Source organism: Phocoena sinus, chromosome 9 (assembly GCF_008692025.1).
Source record: "Phocoena sinus isolate mPhoSin1 chromosome 9, mPhoSin1.pri, whole genome shotgun sequence".
NCBI classification, from domain to species: domain Eukaryota; kingdom Metazoa; phylum Chordata; class Mammalia; order Artiodactyla; family Phocoenidae; genus Phocoena; species Phocoena sinus.
The window spans coordinates 6,174,862-6,199,771 of NC_045771.1; the positions used below are offsets into that span (position 1 = coordinate 6,174,862).

Here is a 24,910-nt window from a genome sequence, read left to right on the forward strand (position 1 = left end):
CCTCAGTCTCTCCAAACTGTCATGCACATTTCATTAATTCAACAGACCTTTATTAGACACTGACCATACGCTAGGATCCGTACAAAGACGGACATGATTTCTGTATTCAAGGACAATACATTTCAGCTGCCGCCACCGTTCCTTTGCACACAGAAGAAAACCCATACTCCTCAGCCCTCTGCTCATGGCTCCAGCCTATCACCCACCGACACCACACCAAACTGTTTTGTCCCCAGATCTGATCTCCATCCTCCGCTCTCTATGCCTTTGTTCATGTTGTCCCCACCCCTGCAGTCCTTCTGCCCTGTCCCACTTCAAACTTCAAGGACCTTCGCTCTGAGACCTTGTCCCCTCACAAGGCGCGCCCCCCCCGGACTCCTCCAGCGCAAAATAATCGACGTCCCCTCGCACGCCCACGGCACTTACCTCAGATTGCACAGCTTCTGTCAGCACAGCACCTCTCCCGAGCTTCAGTATTCTGTGAACCCCTGGAGGAGGGGACCTGGCTTGTCCCTCCTGTCCCTCACAGCATCTCGCATAGGGCCCAGTACATATGAGGCCCCCAGTAAACATCTGTGAATGCGATTAGTAGCAGAACAAGAATTGAAAGTTAGGTGTTCTCCAGTGCCTTACTTGCTTCTTTGACTATTACCACGGCAGGGGAAGAGCCCCATCAGTGGAGGGTATCAGGTGGGTGGGAGAAGCCCTTGCCTACGGCTGGGAGTTGACACGATCGCTGCACGTGGAGCTGCGGGTGGCCACGAATGGACAGAGCTCTGGCTCCTGGCCAGGGCTTTGTGGTGGGTTCCCCCCCCCCCTCCGTCCCTTCTCTTCTTCTCAGCAAGCCCTGAGCACCCACTTCTGGAGGGGAAACATGCTGTTTCTTTGATCTTCCTCTCCTCCAACCCCGGTTCATTTCTGAGAACATCTTCCTTCTCACAGGCCCCGCTGTGCTGTCTAAGCCTCCCCTGGCACCGCGAGGGACGGTCCCACGTTCTTCCCCATGGGGTTTCTGAGGAGCCATTCCATGAGCTGTCTTTCCTGCGCCCACCTGACTGGAACTGCTTCCTGGCCCCGTGTGATTGTCACTTGCTCTCTTGGGTCCCATTCTGGCTGCATCTTGCCTGGCCCGTCCCTTGGGGGTACACCGGCAGGGTCAGGCTTCAGTCCCTTTTCACTTCCCAGGACAGGATACCTCACACTGAACAGGAGTGGAGAGTGGGGTGGGCAGGATGTTTTCCAAGGGCTTTCCTCCCCAAATTGTCTCTTTCTAGGAGCTGGGAGGTGCCTCTGGGTCTCACCGTCGGTACAGCCTCCTGCCGCCTCAACACAGTCACGTCGCAGGCCGGGTGGGGGCAGCTCTTCCCAGGACTGGTTCCTGCAGATGGCTCACTGAGCCCCAGCGGGCCGGGGCGGGTTCTGGCGGCTCGGGTATTAAGGTTGAGCACTTTCCTCTCTCTGAGGGATCTGAGGTTAGTGGAGGTGGGGAGGGGGTGGAAGGGAGGCTTCTCTGTCAGCTCCTCTGTTGCCCATTACCTCTTGGGGGCTGGTACCTGTGGCCCCACGAAGGATGCCTTTGGGGGAGTTCATCCCCATCTCACAGTCTCTCTTGCTTGTCCCAGGCTTGGCTGTGGGAGGGGCTCCGTGAGGCTTCCTTCAGGCTCTCTCCTCAGCCTCCAGGAAGGCAGAAATCTGCATTCAGCTCTGACTTCTGAGGTGTGTGCGTGCGTGTGTGTGTGTGTGTGTGTGTGTGTGTGTGTGTGAGAGAGAGAGAGAGAGAGAGAGAGAGAGAGAGAGAGAGAGAGAGGGAGGGAATACACAGGACGAGGGCTACTCTGTGTCCAGCCTCTTCTCTGTCGGGAGGATCAGTGGTCCCTCTGATTCCTTCATCCCCCTGAGGGATAAGAGCAGAGGCCTGTCCTGGGAACATGGGAACCTCAGTGTGGACAGCTGGCCAGGCTAGATGAGATGCCCCTCTCTACTGCCCCTCTTCCCAGGCCCCTTCTCACTGTCTCAGTCCCTTGACCTGGAGGGGAAGACACCCCAGTCTTAGGTTAATCACCTGGACTTAGCGCAGTCAAAGCAGCATCCAGGGGGTGGTCCTGGGGCGGGGGAGGAGCTGGACCAGTCATCAACTAGGTTCCTCCCAGTACCCAGACGGGTGATGTGCCTGGTGCCAGGTCACAGAGGAAGGGGAGTCTGTGCCACAGAAGGCCTGGGGCATCTTGAAGTGTGAGTGAGGAAGCCGCGGGAGGTGGAGAGGGCCGAGGGGATGACGGTACAGATAAGAGCCTCTGGTCTTTTTTAGCACCAGCTGGTGGAGCCACCCCCTTCTCTCCCACTGGCTGCCTCCCTGAGTCACTGCCCACCCACCAGCAAATTAAAAAGGGGTGTCATCTGCTGGCCAGTCGCCCCATCTGGCCCCAGGGTTTGGCTCTTTTTGCTCCTGGGTGGAAGGTGAAAGTCTGGGTAGGGTGGTCTCACCAAGACCTGTTCCCCTGGGCCTTTCTCTTGCCAGACTCTGCTTCCTTCTCTGCCCTTTGTTCCTCCCCTCCCCCCGGCATCCCAGGATGGTTCTCCCCGGTGACAAGACCCACCCCCTTGCTCCAAGGACAGAGGCAGCTGCAAACCCTCAGGGGCCCCCACATGGCCCCATCCATCTGGCCCGTCTCTGATCTGGGCTGCAGGGGAGGGGACCCGCGGGGGGCAGCTCAGTTGCCGACTACGCCCCACCGGCCAGCTCAGCTGTCAACACTCGCCTGCCGGCCCTGGCCGTCCTGAGGCCCCGCCTGGCTGCTCAGGCCGGGGACACTGCGCCCCGGAGACCCTCAGTCAGACCCAGGCAGGCGGTGGGCACGCAGCAGGCAGACACCCTGCCTGCCCTTGAGCATCCTCAGGCCTCCTTGCCTAAATAAGGGAGCTGTAGCTGGAGTGAGCCAGCCGGACGCGGGGAGGGGCCTGCGGCTAGGCCAGGGTTTTCCGAGGGGCTGGGCCGCCGCAGCGCCGCAGGGCCCCGAGCCCGCCGATTGGGCCTGCACCGCTGGCCCCGCGCAGCAGAGGGAGGGCGGGCCGTTCGCACAAGGGGATCCCCAGGCTGGAACCTCGCGTTCAGAGGCCTCTCTTTGATCCCGAGGCTAGGAGGCTGAAACTCCTGTCAGAATGTCCCGCTCTGGGCAGAAGGGCCTGGAGTAACCCCAGGGAGGGCTCTGTGTGTGTGCGCGCGCGTTGGGTGGCGGGCGCCCCTGCTCTGGGTGCGTGCCCCTCCTAAATCTCACCCACCCTTATTTCACATCTCGGTGGCCTTAGGCCTCCAGATTGTCCTGCCCTTCACATTTCTCGGGTCTCCCCTGACCCTGGGCTCGTCTTCCCAGGGCCCAGGCCTCGCCCGCCCGTGTCACCTGCAGCGGGCACTGAGCGCAAGCTGTGCGTAGGAGCCCGTGCTCGGCGCGGTGGGGGTCCAGGGCATAAAGGACCGGCCCTCTCCCTTCAAGTCAGGTCCCTCGGTCCTTCCAGCGGGGAGGGGGGGGGAGGCGGGGCGGGGGCGGAATCCCCAGGCTCCTCCTTGGCCGCCTCAAGGCCGGCCGTCGCACCTGTCCTCACGGTTCCCCTACCTAAGGGCCCCTTCCCCCTCTTGGGGCGCGCGAGTCCCGGGGGCTCCTGGGCTGAGCGAGGGGCTGGGGTGGGGGGAGCCCTCGGCTCGGCTCAGCCAATGGGAAGGGCGGGCGCGCGGGTTGTGTGGGGGGAGAGGGCGGCGCTGCGGGCGCGCGGCGGGCGGGAGGGAGCCGGGAGGCGGGGGCCGGAGCCCGAGGGGCGCGCGCCGCGTTAACCCTTCCGCGGCCGGGCCGAGCAGCAGGCGCAGCCCCAGCCGCTGGCGCCGGAGCGGCTGTCGGCGCAGCGGGCGGGAGCCGGGAGCCCGGCGCTCGGGCAGGCGGAGCGCAGCGCGGAGACGCGGCGGAGGGGGGCCCGCGGCTCGGCTGGGGCCGGCAGACAGGTGTGCGGGCGGCCGGGCGGCCCGAGCTCAGGCAGCTCCAGGCCGGGCCCACGGTCCGGAGCCGGCGCCGAGCGGAGACCCCGCGCCCGCACCCCAGTCCGGGCCCCGCCCGTGCTCTGCCTGGCCGCGGGGTGCGGGGACCACGGCCGGGCCGGGCCACCGGAAGCCTGTGTTGGGCCGGGCCGGGCCGGGGTGGGTGGGGGTCCGCCCGGCCCGCCCATGGGCTCAGGATGCCGGTGCGGAGGGGCCACGTCGCGCCGCAGAACACCTTCCTGGACACCATCATCCGCAAGTTTGAGGGCCAGAGTGAGTGGGGGAGGGGGCCGGCGGGGAGGGGGCTCTGGGGGCGGGCCGAGCTCTCCAGAGTGTGAATGGGGGGGGCGTGCCCGGGCCGTGTGCGTCCTGCTAGTGAGTGTACGGGGGCTGGTGACCCCAAGGCGCTGGCCAGGGGTCGCGGGGTCAAGGCTCGGTGCTGGGTGCCGTGGGCTTGGGGCCAAGGGGCCTGGTGTTGGGGAGCGCGGCAGGAAGCTCAGCTTAGGTTTCCGGGATCGGGGAGTGTGTGTATGTGACAACCTGAGTGTGCAGGGAAGGGAGGTGGGATGGGAGTGTGCAGGTATCCTTAACTCTGGGTGCCTGGATGTGTGAATGGGGCTGTGTGGACGCAAGAAGGGGAGGATGTATATATGGCCCAAACTGTGGGCCCCGAAGGGTACCGTGCATGTGCCCGTCCAGACTGTGTTGCTGGAGACTGGAAGCCAAGTATGTAGGGTCAGAGCCTAACACGCTCTTGGGTGTGTGTGGGGTGTCTGTGTGTCACCCATGCGTTTGACCCTGCATGGGCGGTGGGGAGGTATCTTTGACAAGGCTGGGAACTGTGGGCCCTGGGGTGAGAGGGAGCCAGGGCTGAAGCTGGGCTTTGGGGGCCTAACAGGCTCCAGGCGATGACCCTATGTTGTTGCTTTTCCTGTCCTGAGCCCCTTTATGGGGACTACAGCAGCCCTAGTGCTGGCCTGGTAGGGGAGCCTTCCAGAAGTGTCCCAGGCTAGGTGAATGTTCCGTGTGTATTTGCACCCTCCTGGCATGCGTGTGTTTGTCCCCAAGGCTGCATGTGCCCTGGTGGGTGTGACTGCCAAGGGCTCTGGGAGGGGGTGACATTCCTTGCCCATGACCCTGTGAGCACAGGACAACGTGTGCTTGTGACCGTGGTGGGGGAAGGGAGGGGTCAGTGCGCTGGGCAGCGTTGTCTGAAGCAGAGGAACAGGGTGATCCTGAGGGGGAGGAGACTGTGGTGGTGGAGGGCAGTGAGGCCGGGGCTTTCACTCCCACAGGCTCGGGGAGGCTCTGCAGGCTGGAAGCTGGGGGCCTGCCTCTGGCCCCACCTTGCCACTGACTGCTGCGTGACCTTGAGTGACTCTCTTCCGAATCTGGGAAGGAGGGGGCGGCCAGAGGGGCCTTTCAGGTCCCTTCTGTCTCGCTTATTCTAGGAGCTCAGGGAAGGAGGCGGGGTGGTGGGGGGGTGGCAGGGGTGGGGCCTGCCTTCGAAGAAACTCACTCTCCTCTCCAGGCCTGGGAGCAGGGCCCAGGTGGTTTTTCCTCTCTGAAGATGGTGCGTGCGTGGCTGGTATGTGGCTGCTGCGAGGGACTGCCTCGGGCTCAGTCAGGAGTCTTTTCCTGTGACAGGGAGCCCTGCCTTGTGGGGCTGATGGCTGCCTGAGAGTTCTGGGGGGCCTGGGGAACTGACCTAAAGATGACCCAACTTCTAATTTCCTGGAGGCCAGGGGAAGGGAGGGGAAGGCAGGACGAGGCCAGATCCTGGCGCAGCAGCCTGGGCCTTGCACATGTGATTGCCCAGGGCTGCAGCCTGAGGGCTATGCCCACTAGGAACGGGGAGGGCAGCGTTCTGACTGCTACCCAAAGCCCCAGCATGAAAGGCCAAAGTGGCCGGAAACTTCTGTGTTTATAAAAACCTCTATCCTCAGAGCATCTCTCCCGGCACAAGCTGGGGCTGCCGCCCGCCTGCTGCTCACCCACCAGCGTGGCTCTTGGGGCATGTGTGGAGGGAATGAGCCAAGTCTAGCTGCAGTGGGTCCATTGGGGCCTCCCCTTGATGGGGCCGAACTGAGGAAGAGCCGCTGGAGAGCCGCTTTCATGGGTCTGTTTACAAGTGGGCCGCTCTCTCAGGCCAGGCTGGGCTCCGGGTGTTGCCAGGGTTTGGAGCTGCAGGTCCCTCTCCTTGCTCCCTATGACCCTGGGCCTCCGCCAGTGCCCCACTTATTCCTCACCGGCTGCCAGGCCTAGGTTCGAAAGCGGGCTCTATCTTTTACAAGCTGCAAGATGAGGGCAAGAACTTCTTCTGAGTCTCAGTTTCTTCATCTACAAAACGAGGATAACGATGGGATTGTCAGAGTATTAAATGAGAGAAAGGATCGTAGGTGCTCACGTGGTACTTCTTCCCTCATCCTCTTTGACGCGCCCACTGCCCAGCTCCTGACTGCCCTTGGAGGGGTCGCAGAAGTCCCAGGAAGTACTGACCTGGCAGGGTCCACAGATACTTGGGGGAGTGGTTTCCTAGGGGTCCCCGGGGTAAGGAGCGCCCGGGGAGCGCCCTCCAGTCTAGAGAGCGGGGGTCAGGAAGAGAAGCCGGAGCGGTGCAAAGGGAATGCTGGCCGCCATCTCTGGCCCTTCTCAGGCTCCCTTTCCAGGCCCAGTGTTTATCCCTCCGCCGCGGCTGCTGACACGCGTTGCTGACATCCGCCCAAGGCTGGCCTCGGCCTCGGGCGCGGAGGGGGCGGCGGGCCGCTGGCAGTCCGCCCGGGGGAAGCCACGCAGCCAGCCCGCGGGCCGGGCGGGGGAGGGGGCGCGCCGCCGGGCCGGCCAAAGCACCTGTGTCGGGGCACAGCTGCGTTCGTCCCCTGCTGGGGACCCCAGGCCCGCTGTGCTTCCTGGGGTGGGGAGTCCCCGGGCGGGCAACTGTGTAGGACAAGAGAAGGCGGGGAAGGGCTGGGAACCCTGGGGGCAGGGGTCCCGCTCACGTGCCTGCTTATCCCCGCCCCCCAGGCCGCAAGTTCATCATCGCCAACGCTCGGGTGGAGAACTGCGCTGTCATCTACTGCAACGACGGCTTCTGCGAGCTGTGCGGCTACTCGCGGGCCGAGGTGATGCAGCGACCGTGCACCTGCGACTTCCTGCACGGGCCGCGCACGCAGCGCCGTGCCGCCGCGCAGATCGCGCAGGCCCTGCTGGGCGCGGAGGAGCGCAAAGTGGAGATCGCCTTCTACCGGAAAGATGGTAGGCGCGGACTGGGGCGGGGCGGGGCGGGGCGGGGCCGAAAGGCCGGGGGGGGGGGTCGGGGGGGGGTCGGTGGGGTGGGGGCGGCCGGCGATTGGCCGGAGCCCCGGCCTGTTGCAGGGGGGCGTGACCTCAGTAGGGACCTATGGGGTGCGCCAGGTGGGAGGCGCGGGCTGGATTTTGGCTCTCTTTACCCCAAGCACTCTGGTGGGGTGGTTTACGGGGTGCCCAAGGGGCTGCTGCTTGGTTGTGGTCTGGAGTCTCTGGTTCCTTCCTCCCTGGGCAGATGTGGGCACGTTGAGCTAGGTGGGTTGGAGTTTGACGGCAGCACCGGGATGGCAGGTGCGTGCATGGATGGAGGTAATGGAAGTCCAGGCCGGTGGCTGGGCGCCGACCTCCGCCCACAAGGCCTCTAGCTACCCTCGCCTCTGCCAGGTGACTGACTGGTCTGGGGAGTTGTCGCTGAGGGCGAGGCGGGGAAGGGCTGCAGGACTCTGGCTGGCTCTCTGCCGCCCCTCTCCTGCCCCCTCTCTCTTCTGCCCTTCAGCTGCACCTGGCGGGAGGTGTGTGCCTCTCCCCACAACCTCAGTTCCCTTTGTCCCATCTTCTGAGCGCCCCGCCCGCCACCCCTTCCTGCGCCAGGTGTCTCTACTCAGCCACCGCCTCTCCGCCCAGCTGCGCTGTCTTCCGGCGAGCGGATAAACAGAGCCATGGGCGGGGCTGCTCCCACACCGCCCTGCCCTGGTGGGGTGGCCTTTGCTCAGGGAGGGCAGTGCCGCAGGGCTTGGGGGGACCTGCAGGTATCAGAAGGCTGGGGAGGGGGCTCTGGAAGGTGCCGCAGGGCTGCCCACCGGTGCCCAAACCCTGTCGCTCACCAGTGTGTATCTGATGAGCATTTACCGAACCCCTGTGAGCCAGGTGCAGCAAGGTCTTGGAGATGGAGCAGTGTTCAAGATAGAGGAGGTTCCTGCCCACAGCAAGCTTACCTGCTGTGGACAGCGCTCTCTGTCTCTTCCTGGGGGCAGTGAGCCAGCAGCCCCCGTATGCCTCTGGCCCTGTCCCTTGGAACCTCCCCTGTATGCTATGCTCAGGGTTGGCTGCAAAGGATTACATGCCCTGATGACCCTGCTTTTGCAGGAGTGCCCAGCTGTGAGATCCCTGGACAGAATCAGAGTCGGGGACAGTCACTGGAGACCTGTGGAAGAGGGTTTGCTCACAGCAAATGGGCCTCTGGCTGGGAGATTAGATGCAGACTCTGAAGGCAGGGCCTCCTTTCTGGTTCTTCACTGATATCCCCCCAGAACCTTCATCAGAGCAGATGTGCTTTTATATCTGCCTGGCTATCTAGTACTAGCTAATATCAGCGGTCGCCTTCTATGCGCTGGACACTGGGCCGAATGTTTCACTTGCATCGTCTCATGGAATCTTCACAACCACCCTGGGAGGTAGACACTATTTTTCCTGCATTTTGTGGTTGAGGAAACTGAAGTTCAGGAAAATTAAGAAACTTCCGTAGAGAGGGCAGAGCTGGGAATGGAACCCTGTCTGTCCGATCAGAGCCCTGTCCGCTCTGCTCTGCTGTCATGTGTTAAAAAGGAGGCAAAATGGTTGCAGGTATGTCTCTAAACTTTACGCGCACTTTTATTTTGAAAGTTCGCAAACCATTGGTGTCATGAGAAGAACGTGAATACACACGTCCTGGGTTCAGGTCTAACACCAGAAATTCTGTGATGCGGATCAAGTTGGTTACTGCCTTGAGCCCGTTTCTACTTCTGGGATAGTGTGCCCGCCGGACCCCTCGGCAGCAGGGGCCTGGGTGATTCTGTCTTCCCTGTAGTGTGTGTGAGGAGCTGCCCTCCCTCCTTCCTGCCCCAGGCTGGCTCCTTTGGGAGAGGATGGCCGTGGGACCCCTTCTGCAGAGGTGCTCTCATGGAATCTTGGTGACCTTGAGGGTCACTTAATCCAGCCCACTCAAGTTACAGATGGAAAAACTGAGAAGTAGAGGTCGAGTTACCAGCGAGTCAGTGGAGGGAGTGTGGGACTAGAACCTAGGCCTCCCACCCAAGTTCAAGCTCTTTCCCCACCCCAGGTTACTGCTCCAAATGGTGCTGTGACCCAGAAGGTCCTATGCCAGCCATCTCGGCCTGCCCCCTTCTCTGCTCTCACCTAGGTTCCATGGGGATCAGGTGTCTCCTGGTGGCCAACAGGCTGGCCTTGGCCCTCAGGTTATGTGGGCCGCTACTTGTCCTGGTACTTGAGGCCTCGGGTGCAGACAGATTTCCTCAGCCTCCCCTCCCTCTCCCTCTGCTCAGTCCCTTGGGCAGATTTCTGTGCCTGACCCTGGCGGGGTGTGTGTGTGTGTGTGTGTGTGTGTGTGTGTAGATGTGAGGAAGGCCAATGCCACCACTTGTTTCTGTCCAGGCCTTTCTCAGGGTCTTTGCCTGGGCCGGCCACGGCAGAGCAGGTCCCTGGGCTTTAGCCCCAGGGAGGTGGGTGGCTGGGAAGGAGGCGGGGCCTTTTGCTGGCAGGCACCACCGTGGACAGCTGTGCTGTGTCGGTGCCTCTAGCCTGGCTCTGTGCAGCCTCAGGGCCTGGAGCCAGACAGCCCCATTATTTAGCTGCTGGGACTGCTGGGAGGTGGGGAGGCCAGACTGGGGCGTGTGGGCTGGAGGGAGAGACACGAGGTGCCAGGCCCTCACTGGCCCTGTGTCCATGCTCCTTCAGGTCAGGCCTGGGATTAAGGTGCAGCGGGGATCAGGGCCCAGCAGCCTGGGGCTGGCAGGTGGTGGCATCCCCTTGGGGCTCCGGGCCGCGCCTCGGCAGCAAGTGTGCTGGTGCACACCTGCATTCCCACATTGCCCTGCGGAGGCTTCGGGCCCTTCCACCATGGCTTCTCCTCACATGCTCCCCTCCTCTTCCAGGCCTCGGGAGGTCCCCTGCCCTCTGGCCCTCGTGTCCTCTCTGCTCTTTGTTCCCACCTCTCTGCCCCGCCCCTGCCATGCTCAGCGGCTGCCTGTGCCCGTGGTCTCTGCTTCAAGCCTCCCTGCCGGCTCTGTCCCCCGCGGTCTGTATCTCCCTCTCCCTGCAGCTGTCTCTCTTCTTCCCCCCCCTTCAGTACCCCTGAGCCTTCCTCCCTGCCTCTCTCCCTCTGCGCCGGTGGCCCCCGCCTCTCTGGGCTCCATCTCCAAGTCTCTGTCTGGCTCCCCGTACCTCTGCCTGTCCTGGCCTGGTCTCCATGTCCCTGTGTCCCTGGGAGCCTGTGCGTGGGTGGGGATGGGGGTGTCTCTAGAGAAGAGTCTGTTGGCTTCTCCACTCCAGCTGCAGGCCGGTTGTCATGGTAACAGGGTCAGAGGCCCCCCCCCCCCCTGCAACAGCTGAGCTGTGGGCTGGGGGAGGGGTGGGGACAGAGGGCCAGCGTGCTCCCCAGAGCCCATGGGGAGCCAGAAACCCAGAGGTGACCCCACACCCACTGGTCTGTGGTCCCCAGACTCGGACCTCAGCCTCCCAGGTGCTTGCGCAGGTACTCCTGGCACCAGTGATTCTCCACACACCCCAGGCCATTTCACTGCCTCCTCCCTGGTCGCTGAAATCTGACTCTGTACTGTGACCCTCCCACACCACCCCCTTCTCCATCATGGCCCCAAGCTCAGACATCTACTCCTCCCCTCCCAGCCCTGTCCCCTCCAAGCTGTGATCCTCAGGTCCCCAGGCCCCCATCAGTCAGGGTGGCTGCTGAAGGAGCCCTTGGGTATTTTGAGGCTGGCAGGCAGGTCAAACGGAGGCTGGTACCTGGGTGTGCTCTGTGTCCTTGAGATGGAGCAGGCCGGGGTGAGCCCCGGAGGAGTGAGGTTACACACAGGTAGCACTTTACTTAGGGGCGGTGGGGAAGCCATCGAGGGGCCCCCTCCACCTCGGGCCTTCTGGTCAGGCCCCGGGGCAGCTTGGAGTCCGGTAGGCGCACACACCTGCACGATGGTGGCCGGGAGCAGGGCTCAGGGGCTGCGTCCGAGCCCAGCCTCGCTTTCGCTCCGTGGCTCCAGGGAGGGCAGCTGAGCCGGAGCAGGGTGCCCTGGCCTGCATGGGGGCTTCCTGTCCCAGCCCCACCCTGGGGGCCGGGCGGGCCTGCCATGACCGAGGGTGTGGGCCACTCCTGGCCTTCTCTGGGGTCTGGAGAGTGTCGGGCGGGCGGCTCCTCTGTGTGGTGTCTGCTGTAGCCCCTGAGAGGAGCTATGTAAATATTTGTGCAGACGCATCTGGGATGGGAGCAGATTTTGACAGTGGCCTCGGGCTCTGGGGAGGGGGGCCGTGGGCAGCAGGAGGGCCAGCATGGGAGTGTGAGACCGGGTGAGGCTCAGCCTCTTTTCTGCCCAGTGGTGGCTTCCGGGGTGGTGGGACTTCAAGGGGTCCAGGAAAGTCCTTTCACGATGAAACATCTTCCCCGAGGGTGCTTGAAATGCCTCTATTTGGGAACCTTTAGCTTGGGTGGAGAACGAACCTTTTTCTTTAAAAAGACATTCTCTTCTCATCACTCCTCCCCTGTAAGCAGGGAAGACTGTGGAAATAGCTCGCCCTCAGTGTGAAGGAGTTTCACAGAATCATTCCTCCCTGACATGGGGAGGGGCCCATGGGGTCAGGGCCAGAAGAGGGGGCACAGAGGGACACCTGGGACAGGTGGTGAGTATGGGAGAGGCTCTGGATGAACCGCTGTCCCCCTAAAGTCCCTTCCTGTCCTTAGTCCAGGGGCCCATAAAGATCTCCACGCTGTGCACTGTGGTTGGCCTTGAACGGACTTCTTTCCGTTTTGGTCGCGTGTCTACTGGAGTAGAAGCACCTTGAGGGCCGGGTAGCGTCTTCTCTTTAACCCACCATCTCACTCACATACAGTTCTGGGCAAGGCTGCCGTGTCTGACTCCCCCACTAGATTGGAAGCTCTGGGAGGGCAGACAGCGGCCCGCTTTGTTCTCTGTTGTATCTCTGTGTCTGCTGCATAGTGGGAGCTCAGTTCATGCTCCCGCTGAATGAAGGATTGAATGAATGTGGTGGGCAGTGTGCTGTGTTGCAGAAACCCTATACCAGGAGTCAGAGCCTTGGGAGCAATTTCTGGTTTAGTTATAGACTTGCTGTGTGACCTCGGACAAATCACTTCCCATCTCTGGGCCTCGGTCCCTCCCTCTGTGAAAAGCCTTAGAATAATAGAATGCCAGGGCTGGGAGGGGTCTTAGAGGATGGGGAGGCTATTGGGGCCAGAGGAAGGTGGCCTGAGGTGGCCACTGAGAGAGCTGCAAGTCTTCCACCCCTGCCGTGTGGGGAACATTGTGGGGTACAGGGAAGGCATCTGGGGATTCTCAGCCTTCCCGCCTCATAGATGGACGGAGGAGGGCTGGATGGGGGAGCAGAGCTGGAGGAGGGGGTGGTGGCAGCTGCACTCATTGGCACCCTCACTGTTGTGACTGCACTTTTTTTTTTTTTTTTTTTTTGCGGTACGCGGGCCTCTCACTGTTGTGGCTTCTCACTGTCGTGGCCTCTCCCGTTGCGGAGCACAGCCTTCGGACGCAGAGGCTCAGCGGCCATGGCTCACAGGCCCAGCCGCTCCGCGGCATGTGGGATCCTCCCGGACCAGGGCACGAACCCGTGTCCCCTGCATCGGCAGGCGGACTCTCAACCACTGCGCCACCAGGGAAGCCCTTTTTTTATTTTTGGCTGTGTTGGGTCTTTTTCGCTTTGCACGGGCTTCTCATTGTGGTGGCTTCTCTTTGTTGCGGAGCTCGGGCTCCAGGTGCTCCGGCTTCAGTAACTGTAGCTCATGGGCTCGGTATTTGCGGCATGAGGGCTCAGTAGTTGCGGCTCGCGGGCTGTAGAGCGCAGGCTCAGTAGTTGTGACGCACGGGCTTAGTTGCTCCGCGGCATGTGGGATCTTCCCAGGGCTTGAACCGTGTCCCCTGCGTTGGCAGGCTGATTCTTAACCACTGTGTCACCAGGGAAGTCCCTGTGACTGCGCTTATAGTTTGCAAGCTGGGACGCATGCTTTGTGGCAGGTGGTCCTTAGATGGGGCCTCCTCACCATCATTTTACAGGTGCCAAACTCACTTAGAAAGGCTAAGGGGTCTTAGCCAGCTGGCAGGTACCTGAGTGGGAACTCCAGTCCAGTTTTCCTCTTTCCACTCGAGTCCTGCCCAACACGGAACACCACTGCACAGGCTGTCTTGCCCCAGAGGGCCCTTTGGGGTCATGATGGGCTCAGAGCCCCAGGAAATTTGGCTTTTAGCTTGGGTTCCCAGAGCTGCAGTTCCTCATTCGCTAAGTGGGATCAAAACACCTGTCCTCCCGCGTACTGCTGGTACGGGGGTTCGGCAGATAAGAGGATAGGTGCAAAGCAGTGTCGGGTGCCGAGGCTCTTGGCATTCTACTTGCCATTAGGCGGGGCGTCACCCATGTGGCCGCAGGTTCTAGTCAACCAAGGAAGTGAGCTGACCAAGGGTCTCAGCATCCCTGTTCCCTACGGCCGCCACCCTGTGCCCTGCTCCACCCCGGCCTGCGTCTCTGCCTCTCTCCATGGGCTTCTGCTGGGCCAGCTCCTGCTTCTTCCACAAATCATAGAAACCAGGGGTGTTTGTGTTACGGGTTTCTTCTTTCTCTTTCACTGGTTTTTCTCCTTTTCCTTTTTTCTCACTCCCCAGTCCCGTTACCCTCCCCTTAGGCAGCCATTCAAATGTACTTTCTGTGAATGTGTTGCTTGCATATGTTCTTGCAAAACGTGTGTTTTGTCTGACTGCATATGGGTTTAATTTATGGAAATGATATGTGCTACATATTGTATTCTGGTGTTCACTTTTGTTGCACAGGAATCCGCCTTTAAGTCCAGCCAGCTTGTTCCTTGATCTTGAGCCTATAGCTCCATGTTCTCTGGTGTGCTCCCCCCTCGTTTTACCTGTCCACTCTCCTGGGGAGGGCCCTCCAGGTTGTCTCTATAGATGATGCTGCAGTGAACATCCTCATGCATGGCCCCTTTTGGACTCATGTGAGGATGTCTTTGGGATTTCTCCCCAGGAGTGGAACTGCTGGATCACAGGGTATGTGGACACTTAATTCAACTAAGCGCTGTCCGGCTGTTCATGAGCAGGGCTGCATCTGTTGCCACCCTCCTAAGCAGAGCATGGGATTCCCCTGCAATCCTGCCACACGTGGCGTTATCCACCTTTCTAATTTTTGCAAGCTTAATAGGTGGAAGTGATATCTTTCCGCTTTAATCTGCATTTCTTTGATTTCATGCGAGTCCGAACATCTTGTAGGCAGCCGTTCAGGTTTCTTTCCCGTGACTTCCCTGCTCATATCCTTTGCTCACTTTTCCGTGAAGCTGCTGTCTTTCGTTCTTGTTGATCTGCAAGAGTTGCTTATTGATTCTAGAAACACACATGCGTACAGTTAAATAGCCATCGTGTATGCTGGATATTAATCCCCGTTGAATCAAGATTTTGTAAATATCTGCTCCCATTCGGTCGTCTGTCAAATTTGTCCAACAAAAATTCTTAATTTTGATACAAACAGATTCATGGATTTTTAGCTTTCTTCATGCTTTTGAAGTTTTGTTTAAGAAATCCTTCACTGTCCTGAGGTTGCGAAGGTCTACATTTTCTTCTGTTACCTTAATTGTTTTACCTTTCTCAGTTGGGTCTTTAATCCATCCTGACCCTACCTTTGTCTGTGGTGTCAAACAGGGATCAAGGTGTGTTTTTTTCTGTGTACTGAGCCAATTTTCCCAACACATCTAGTAAACAGCCTATTCTTCTCCGTTGACTTGTGGGGCTACCTTTACCACTGGTTAATTTGCCATATATCCACGCGTCTGTCTTTGAGCTCTCTGTTCTGTTCCAACTATTTATTTGTCTGTTCCTCCATCAAAGCCATGTTGAAAATATACGGCAGTTAGTATGTCTTAGTATCTGGAAAGGCAAATCTTCCCTCTCTGCTCTTCTTTTGAAAGGTTGACATACGTATTTGTGGACCTCTCTTCTCCTTTGCAAACTCTAGAGAAGGTTTATCAAGTTCCTGGGAAGGAAAACCCCACTAGAATCTTGACTGGAACTAGATTGGTTTTATGGGTTAATTTGGGGAGAAGTGACATCTTTCTAATATTTGTCCCATCTGACAGTCTGTAGCGTCTCTCCATTTATCAGATGGTTTCTGCATCCTTTATTAGTTTAAGGTTTTCTTTTTTTCTCCCCCATAGAGACCTTGTGCATTCTTGGTCACTTCCTAGACACTTCATAGTTTTTTTTTTTTTTTTTTTTTGGCCATGCCATGCGGCATGTGGGATCTTAGTTTCCCGACCAGGGACTGAACCGGTGCCCCCTGCATTGGGAGTATGGAGTCTTAACCACTGGACCACCAGGGAAGTCCCCACTTCATAGTGTTTGTTGCTATTATGAAAGAGATCTTGTTTATTTATTTTATTTTATTTTATTTTTTTGCGGTACGCGGGCCTCTCACTGCTGTGGCCTCTCCCGTTGCGGAGCACAGGCTCCGGACGCGCAGGCTCAGCGGCCGTGGCTCACGGGCCCAGCCGCTCCGCGGCATGTGGGATCTTCCCGGACCGGGGCACGAACCCGCATCCCCTGCATGAGCAGGCGGACTCTCAACCACTGCGCCACCAGGGAAGCCCGAAAGAGATCTTATTTTTGACTACCTACTCTAATAGCCTTCTGCTGGTGGAGAGGGGGGCTGATCTTGTATCTGGCAGCCTCACTGGATGAAGTCTCTCATTAGCTAGTTCTAATTGTTTATCTGTTGATTTTATTGGTTCTCTAGGGAGATGATCCTATCATCTGCGAACAACGCTGGTTTTCTCTGCGTATGTTTGGGTCATTGCCATATGCGTTGATGTTGGAACGTTCCATCTGCCTTTTCAGCAGGCTTTCACATGCACTTGTATTTATTTGCTGGAGTCCTGTGAGGTGGGTGAGTCAGGGAGGGATTGCAAGTTTCGGATTAATGATTGAGAAGCTGCGGCCGACTGGGTGACCGATGGGACAGGCCCTCTGGGGTACGCCGGGAGCCAAGGTGGGAGCGGCACTCCAGAAGCTTGCGGGGCCCTGGAGGAGGGCAGGGACCCCCACTGTCCCCTAGCGGACCTCGGCCCTTTGTGCCCTTGCTGCCCGTGGCTGGCTGTGTGAGGGTCACAGAGAAGAGGGCTGGTAGGGGTCTGAGGCTCAGAGATGCCCCAGCCCCCTTGCCCGGATTCCCGGGCCGTCAGCCTCCGTGTTCCGTGCCGTTGACTGGACTGAACAGTGCTTCAGCAGAAGACGCCACCTCCTTCCTCTGAGGGTTCTGACTGCTGTCCAGACTCAGGGTGGGTTTGAAATGGGCCAGTCCTGTCCTGAAAGGGTAGTCAGTCAGCGCCCCTGGATCTGAAATGGAGCTTAAAGCGTGGGGAGATGACCCTGTCCCCATCCGCCATCCGGGCAGGTCCCTGCCCCAGTCCATGATCGACTGGACACCTGTTCACCCAGTTTGTCCCGTGAAGCCAGCCCAGCGCTGGCTCCGGGCAGAGGGAGGAAGCTCCCTCAGAAGCCAGTGTACAGTTACCTCTCTCATTAGGAGCACAGTGTTAGAGGAGTTTTCAGTGAGAGACATCCCTGTGGCCAGATGGAGCTGCCAAGAAAATCTTTGTAGAGGGGGTCCTTTGGGGGCCTAGAGGGACGGGAGGAGTTGGAGAGAAGCGGGGTGGGGCTGTGGGGAGTGGGAGGGCCTGTGAAGCTGGGGTGCACTGGAGGAGGCACTGGGGCCAGCCTGCGTGTCCGGGGATGGGAGGCTAAGTGTGGAGGCCTCAGGGAGGTGGGGAGTGCGATGGTGCCGTAAGAGAGGCTTTCCCCGAGTAAACATGGCCTCGTTTCACCTTCCTGGGGCTTCTTCGGAACAGGGCAGGGCTGTGACTCCCAGTGTACAGACTGTGAGGCTGCAGCCCCGAAGGAGGTCGAGTAGGGCTGAGCCCCAGAGCTTTTCTAGAAAGAGCTCTTCTCCCCAGGCCATCACAGTGGCCCCTGGGAAAGGTAGCACAGACAGGCCACATGTAATGGGTTTGGGCGGGTGCCTGGATGACCCACAGAGGCCCTGGGGCCCTCCGTATGGCCCTATAGATCTCTGGGAAGGTGTTAGGCTGGAGGGCTAGTGGAGGGTCTGTCTGGAGATGCTCCTTCTGTGTGAGTTGGGGTCTGGATCGTGGCTCCCCAGCCCCAGCCCTGAAGTGAGTATTCCTGGGGAAGTCTGTCCCACTCAGCTCCTGGAGCCATGGGGATGGGATTGGCCTCTCTTTCTCCCTCACACACTGACACACACACGAACACACACGTGCACACTCATTCACTGGCTGGCCTCTCAGGCTCCCCCGCTCTGTCCCCTGGGCCTGTAGTGTCCCTGGCCTTCCTTAGGCCCCCACTGCCCGAGAGCGCGACGTTAGCGACACGGTGGCCCCTGGCCAGGAGCAGCTCCTGCCGCATCTTCCTGTCGCCGCCACCAGGCTAAATATATCCTGACACTGCACAGCCCTGGGCCGCCGCCGCCGCAGTCGGAGACAGCCTCTGCCTGGGGGCGGACAGGCCGACTGGAGCCCCAGCCTCCTGCCCCAGCAGGGCAGGACAGAGACCGGGGCGAGGATGGCTGCTTCCCCGAGGTCACCTTCCCTGCAAGGACCCGGCACCCTGCCTCGTTACAGCTCTGAATGCTTCCACAAGGCCATCTATCATCTCATCTGGCACCCAGAGTACGAGTCACTTGTCCCTGCAGTACCCACAGGGAGTCTGAAGCTCAGAGAGGTGGCTGACCTGCCCACAGTCACACAGCGATTGCCCAGGTCTCCTGAGGGTCGGGGCAGATCAGCTCGGCTCAGCTCCCCAGGACCCCTCTCTCTGCCAACTCATCCCGGACTCCAAACTGGGGGTCCTGTTGACTCCCCGGCTAAGTGAGGGTGGGTGCCACGCCTGTCTTGTTCACGAGGCCCTGAACGCTTCACGCGCGTGTGCTCAGTGAATACTCCAGGGGGATTAAGAGCCACCTGCAAAGGAGCTTGATGACACCTAGTATGCAGACGAGCCACTAGAGATTCTGACCTGGGGAGCTTGTCCAAGGACACTCAGGTCACCCGCAGGCCTCCCTTTCCCCACCTGCCTGGTGCTGCCCCAAGAGATAAGGCCTGCCCCCGCGAAAGCCGACGGTGGCTCCTGCCTGGAGACCAGCCAGGGGCTCCCAGAGGTGGGCAGTTGGGTTTGGGACTGTGGGTGGGGCCCCTGGATGGGTTGGGATGCAGGGCAGGGACGGTGCCCCAGGTGCACTGTTGGGTGTGGGTTGGCACCAGGTGAAAGCAAGCCAGTGTTGCGTTCTGATGAAGATGGCTCCCTTCCCCGGGGTCAGGAGGAACTGGACCTGCTGCACCTGGAAGGTAGCCAGACCTGGTCCCCTGGGGCCCTCCCACTGCCCCCCTGACCCTTCCTCAGTGGCCTGTGGTGAACTGCATGACCTCTGCGGCCTTTAGGATCTCAGGCGCAGAGGAGCCTGTCCTTGTGTGAGGCTGTCAATCCATGACTACCTCTCCTCTCCCAGTCTTCATTCTCACAGGGCCCAGGGTGCCCCAAGCCCAGGAGGCAGGCCGAGGCTGGGTGCCCGGATGTCTTCAGCTGGGGCTGGGGTCGGCGGGTGGGGGTGGTGTGAGTCGGGTGTTCTTCAGCACCAGCCACGTGAGCCAGGCTGGCCCAAGGGCCCTCTCCCTCTCCTCCTTCTCCAGTTACCAAGATGTCCCTTGGGGGACTTCCCTGGCGGTCCAGTGGTTAAGACTCCGCGCTTCCATCGCAGGGAGCGCAGGTTCAGTCCCTGGTCGGGGAAACTAAGATCCAGAAAGCTGTGCAGCGTGGCAAAAAAAAAAAAAAAACCCGCGAATAAACAGAAGCAAAAACAAACAAAAAAACCTCCCTTGGGCCCTCCCGCTTCACGGTGTCCTGTCATTCATCCCTCCAGCCCAGTGGGGCATGCTCATCGTCCTGTATTTTGCGGATGAGCTCCCCGGGGCCGGAGGGGGGCAGGTGACTCGCCCAAAGTCATTCTGATGCAATGAGCGAAGGCCACTTAACTCCATAGCCTGTGCCCCGCCCTTTCGCGCCCGGGAGCCCCTCAGCCATTCTGCGGGCAGGGCAGGGGCCCTCCGCTCCCCGTTCCCTCCTTCCCCGGGCGCTCCAGACTCCGGCTGTCTCGGGAGCGCGGGCCGCTCCTGCCACAGAGCGGCTCTCGGCGGAACTGCAGCCTCCACCAGCTCTGGGCTCAAGTCAGCCTCTGCTCCGCGGGGCTGCTCTGGGGGGGTGGGGCGGGGCGGAGGCAGGAGAGGAACCGAGGGATGAGCGGGGTCTGGGGTACGTAGGAGCAGGGCTCATGGGGGACGAGCCACTGGTCCCGGCGTGCGGTGCCAGCCCAGGGCTCCGGGGAGGCGGCCCAGACACTGACTCTGAACATTTCTTCTCTGCTGAGAAGTTGTGTGAAGGTCACAGCCCCGCCGCCTGCAGGCCGCCATGTGCCTCTGCTCAGTTCTGGCTGTCCCTGTGCCCCACCCCTGGCCTGCTGACCTCCAGCTGCCCTCAGGGACCAACCCCCCCCCCCCCCCCCCCCCCCCCCCGCCGCCAGAATTCCAGCCAGTGATGGGATGGCGTCCCCTGGCAGGTCTGGCTGAAGAGCTAGGGGTGGGTGATACGGCAGCTCATGGAAGACCCAGCCAGCCAGGCAGGATGGGCGGGAGGCAGAGCCTCTCGGAGCCCTGGCTGACCTGGGGCTACCCGTTTTCCTTCCTTCCGTGGCCCCTCGAAAATAGTAGCTGGAGCCTAACACCCCGCCTCCCCCCAGCCATCAGGCAGGGCTCCAGTTCACATTTTCGGAATAACAAGGGCTTTTACAGGGTTATTTGAAAGGGAAAATTCCTTGAATGTCGACAAAAGGGAGAGGACCAAGGGGGCTCCGTGTGTGAGTGTGTGTCTGTGTCCAAGGGCCGGGAGTGGGCCTGTGCTGTAAGGGGGCTTATATCTGGAGTTTCTGCGGCCTGGCGTGAAGGGGGGCACAATTTGCGATGTCAGGGTCCTGGACTGTCCAGGCTGCAGAATGCAGGTCTGGCCTCTCTTGCTGAGAAGCTGGAACTGAAGTGGGCACGGGGTGTTGAGGCCTCAAGTTCAGAATGCTGAGGCTGTGCCCTGGGGGCAGGATCCCCAGGCCATCCTGCAGGGTGGGGCTCATCAGGGTTCCAGACTCTGGACTTAGGTGAGACGAGTTTCCCAGCAAGGAACCAAGACCAGGGGCCAGGATCGCTGGGCTCCCAGGGGGTGGGTGTTGGGGGGGGGTCTCCAGGGCTACGGTTTCCTGGTCTCTGGCCTCTCCTTAGTCCCTTTGAGGGCCGGTCCCTGTTCAGGCTGCTGCCGGCCATCACCATATTAGGGCATAAACTCTAGGCGGGCTGTCTAGGTGCCAGACGGTCTCCAGCTGGGCCCGGCCTCCTGCAGCTCCCAACACCACGGCAGTGCTTCAGCCGGGCCATGTCAGAGGCTGGAGGTCAGGGGACAGGAGCAGCTACTGGAAAGAGACCCTGAAAGAGACCCCCAGCTCAGGTCCCGTGGGCCAAGCCGTGAGGGCCTGGGACGCGGTGAGTGGAAGGGCTTTGGGGTAGGGCAGAGAATTCTTGGCCAGCCCCTGCCCTGGCCCAGCTCCCCTCACCCCAGTGCCATCCTGTTTCCTTTGGTTTCAGAGGATCTCCTTCCACCAGATTAATCCCACAGCAGTTAGAATTGCTCCCCTGCCGCTCCCTCTCGGCCCTGTCCCTATAGCAATCGCCCCGGAGCCCGGCCAGCATCTCCTAGGAATCAGGCCCTTTACGCCTGGCCTTCTCAGGTCTGTGGAGGAGCTGCGGCTGCACTTCCCAGGGCTGGCCCACAGGGCTCATTGGCCGTCGGCCCCTCCAGCTGGTTGGCCTTGACTCAGTTCACCCCAGCCATGTCCTCTCCACCAGCCCTGATCCTTGACTCCTCCACCGCCGTTAGCCCCACCCCATCACCAACACCACTGGCCAGCGCCTGCTCCCTGGTGCGTTGTTCTGGGTGCTAGGCCCTTCAGAGGGGACACAGACGCTGGTGAGTTAGGACCCGGCAGTTCAGAGAAGACAGATGAACACCAGGAAAGAAGTCTCTGCCCTGGGAAGAGAAGATGAGGAACATGCTTGGTCCCCATCAGGTCCATGGAGGAACAGAATGTTAATGCGCCTTCTTGTTGCATCAAGGAGGGCTTCCTGGAGGCGGGGGTTCTGAGCTGGGCCTTAGGCAGAGCCTGAGAGCACACCAGGGTCTCTTTCAGAAATCAGCAGAGAGGAGGGTGTGGGGGCCGTGCGCTGGTCAAAGGCAGAGGCGGAACAGGTACATTGGCCTGGTGAACTGACAGCAGCTGGAATAGGGGGCCTGGTGGCCAGAGAGAGACATTGGGAGGGAAAAAAAAATCAAGAACAGAGAAAAAGACGAGAGACAGGTGAAAGATCTAGAAGCAGCGCCTCTCAACTCTGGTGAAGGATCAGTTTTGTTTCTAACGTGTCACAGACCAATACTTGTGTGAAATACAAAAAATCACATGCTTGGGTATTGTGGCAATGCCCAATTGCTGTAAAGGTTTTGAAGCTCTTGCTCTCAACTTCTGAACTTATCTTCTTGTGGATGACACAACAGTTGGGTACGAACGAAGAGGAGCAAAGACAGACAGAGACAGAGGGTGATGGCTAACCTGTCTCTAGTGTTCGGCGCACGCCAGGCACTGCCCTAGGTAGCTGGCACGTGTTGACTTATTTAATCTTTACAACTCACGAGGAACGAATTATCATCGTTCCCATTTTATAGATGAGGAAAATGAGGCACAGGGAGGTTAAAAATGTAAGAAAAATGCATCAATGACAAGGCAGCAGAGCTGGGATCTGAACCCTGAGATCCTGGGCTTAAAGTCTGTGGGCTTAACCTCCAGGCTTCACTGCCTTGCATGAGGAAAAGCAAAGACAGAGTGCGAGAGGATAGGGAAAAAGGTGAAACAACCCAGGAAGAAAGGAGCAGAAGGCAGTGTGGGGAGAACGCACGTCGGGAGAGAGGGCTGGACAACCAAGGCAAGCAGAGAGGGAAAGGGAGAGCTTTGAAAGCGGAAAGCTGGAGCGGCCAGATTGGGGAAGCAGCTCTGGCCGGCAGGTGGCAGGAGGAGGGGGTGGGGCAGGAGGCAATGGTGAGAAGGGGCAGGACTGTGTGTGGGAGCCGTGGGGGAGGCAGAAGTGGACAGGCCCCTTCAGGGTCCGGGGCCTGGTAGCACAGTGGCCGTGTCTCCGCTCTGCAGGGAGCTGCTTCCCGTGCCTGGTGGATGTGGTGCCCGTGAAGAACGAAGATGGGGCTGTCATCATGTTCATCCTTAACTTTGAGGTGGTGATGGAGAAGGACATGGTGGGGTCCCCAGACCGTGACACCAATCACCGTGCCCCTCCCACCAGCTGGCTGGCCCCCGGTAAGTGCAGCTGTGTTCTTGGGCTGGCGCAGGAATACACGGTTTCCCTTCCCTGGGGCCGTGAGGCCGCCCGAGGGCAGTGCTCTGCAGGAAGGGATGCGGAGGGGATCCCTTCAGGGATGGGGGAGAGAACGTGGAGGACACGGCCGGTCCCCTCCAGCTCAGCATGGACAGATGCGGTGGAGTGACTGAGCCCAGATTCACAGGTCCCTGGGGCAGGAGCATGGCTGGTTTCATAGCCTTACCCGCTTGGGGTCCCACCACAGCATCCCCTGGGAGTGATCCTCTCTCCAGCCCCAGGGACGGGGGATTCACCCTTCCCAGATGGCCCTGGCCACTTCGGGGCAGCCCCTTCTGCTCATGAGGAGGCTCCGTCTCTCATGGACTCAACTCTGTGAAGTTTCTCTCTCTGGTCCTTGTTCCCGGACGGGTCAGCTCCCTGCCGTGGCCTTGGCTACTTGAGAAGAGGATGTGAGGGGACTCCTCCCTGTGGCTGGAGGCGTGGAGGCCTCACCTCATCCCCCCATGACTCAAAGGCTCAGACACCTCCTCCTCCCCCTGCGTGGCCTTTTTGGGTTTAATTTTTTTTTTTTTTTTTTTTTTTTTTGGCGGTACGTGGGCCTCTCACTTTTGTGGCCTCTCCCGTTGCGGAGCACAGGCTCCGGACGCACAGGCTCAGTGGCCATGGCTCACGGGCCCAACCGCTCCGCGGCACGTGGGATCTTCCCGGACCGGGGCACGAACCCGTGTCCCCTGCGTCGGCAGGAGGACTCTCAACCACTGCGCCACCAGGGAAGCCCCATTTGGGTTTAATTTTAAATGTTCCCTCAGAGTCATGGCGAAAGAAACCACCTCTTGGTTTCTCAAGCTCTAAAGTGGCAGCATTAGTAACACTGGCCCCACCTGTTCCATGGGTGCCACCTCCAAGGTGGCAGGGTACGGCCGGAACCCGTGGCATCACTCCTCCATTTGGATGCAGGCCCTGCCGTTTACTGTGTGACCTCCAGCAAATCACATAACTCGCTGACGCCTAAATTTCCTCAAGTCTAAAATGGAGGTAATGATACCCAATGGGTGCAGTTGTGAGAGCCACGGTGGTGTATGTAGAGACTACCGGTGATGTGAGGCTCAAGAAATGGTGGTTTATTATTGGCGGAGTCTTAGATACGACTGCATTCTAGACTTTTTCTGGAGACTTGAGTTCTGTGCAGTAGGAGTAGGGGCGGAGGGGTGCCGGCGGCTCTCGGGGCTCCCACTTTCCCTCCTTCCTCCCCTTGGTGACTGGGCTCCAGCTGCTAGGCCTGGCCCTCTCCCGGGCTGCTGGCGCCACGCACCTCCCCTCTCCACGCAGGCCGCGCCAAGACCTTCCGCTTGAAGCTGCCCGCGCTGCTGGCCTTGACCGCCCGGGATTCGTCGGTGCGGCCGGGTAGCGCAGGCGGCGCCGGTGCCCCGGGGGCCGTGGTGGTGGACATGGACCTGACGCCCGCGGCGCCCAGCAGCGAGTCGCTGGCCCTGGACGAGGTGACGGCCATGGACAACCACGTGGCGGGGCTCGGGCCGGTGGAGGAGCGGCGCGCTCCGGTGGGCCCGGGCTCGCCGCCCGCCTGCGCGCCCGGCCCGCACCCGTCGCCCCGGGCGCACAGCCTCAACCCTGACGCCTCGGGCTCCAGCTGCAGCCTGGCCCGGACGCGCTCCCGAGAGAGCTGCGCCAGCGTGCGCCGCGCCTCCTCGGCCGACGACATCGAGGCCATGCGCGCTGGGGCGCTGCCCCCGCCGCCGCCGCGCCACGCCAGCACCGGTGAGGGTCGGCCCCACCCCTGCAGGAACTGCCCGGCTGCGTCCTCACCCGCGGGCTGTCCATTCCAGGCCATCAGCTTCCTCCCTCTCCGCCCTGTCCTGTGTGCCTGGGAGATGGAAATCCTATTAAGCGCTTACTTAATCCCATTAAGTAGCCTTTTATTCCATTAAACGTGCATTCATCCCGTTGCATTCTTCCACTCTCAGAGCAGGTGCTGGCCCTGAGGAGCTGGCTCTCCCAGGCTGGCCTGGAGCGGGGATGCCCACGGGAGTCGGGAAGGCGGGAGAGGCATC

At 60.3% G+C, this 24,910-nt stretch overlaps 1 protein-coding gene across 4 annotated transcripts in view; it reads left to right on the forward strand.

Moving 5' to 3' along the window:
• The first annotated feature begins 3,830 nt into the window (after window positions 1-3,830).
• The window catches only part of KCNH2 (potassium voltage-gated channel subfamily H member 2), a 33,567-nt gene continuing 12,487 nt past the window's right edge, over window positions 3,831-24,910 (forward strand). For 2 of the 4 annotated variants that reach the window (XM_032643637.1, XM_032643638.1), the window contains exons 1-4: window positions 4,148-4,297; window positions 7,049-7,279; window positions 22,655-22,819; window positions 24,171-24,617. In XM_032643637.1, the coding sequence (XP_032499528.1) occupies window positions 4,222-4,297; window positions 7,049-7,279; window positions 22,655-22,819; window positions 24,171-24,617 (919 nt within the window). In that variant the 5' untranslated portion in view covers window positions 4,148-4,221. Of the gene's footprint in view, window positions 4,298-7,048; window positions 7,280-22,654; window positions 22,820-23,797; window positions 23,877-24,170; window positions 24,618-24,910 lie in introns of those variants that run through there. The other 2 variants (XM_032643636.1, XM_032643639.1) reach the window with 2 other exon arrangements.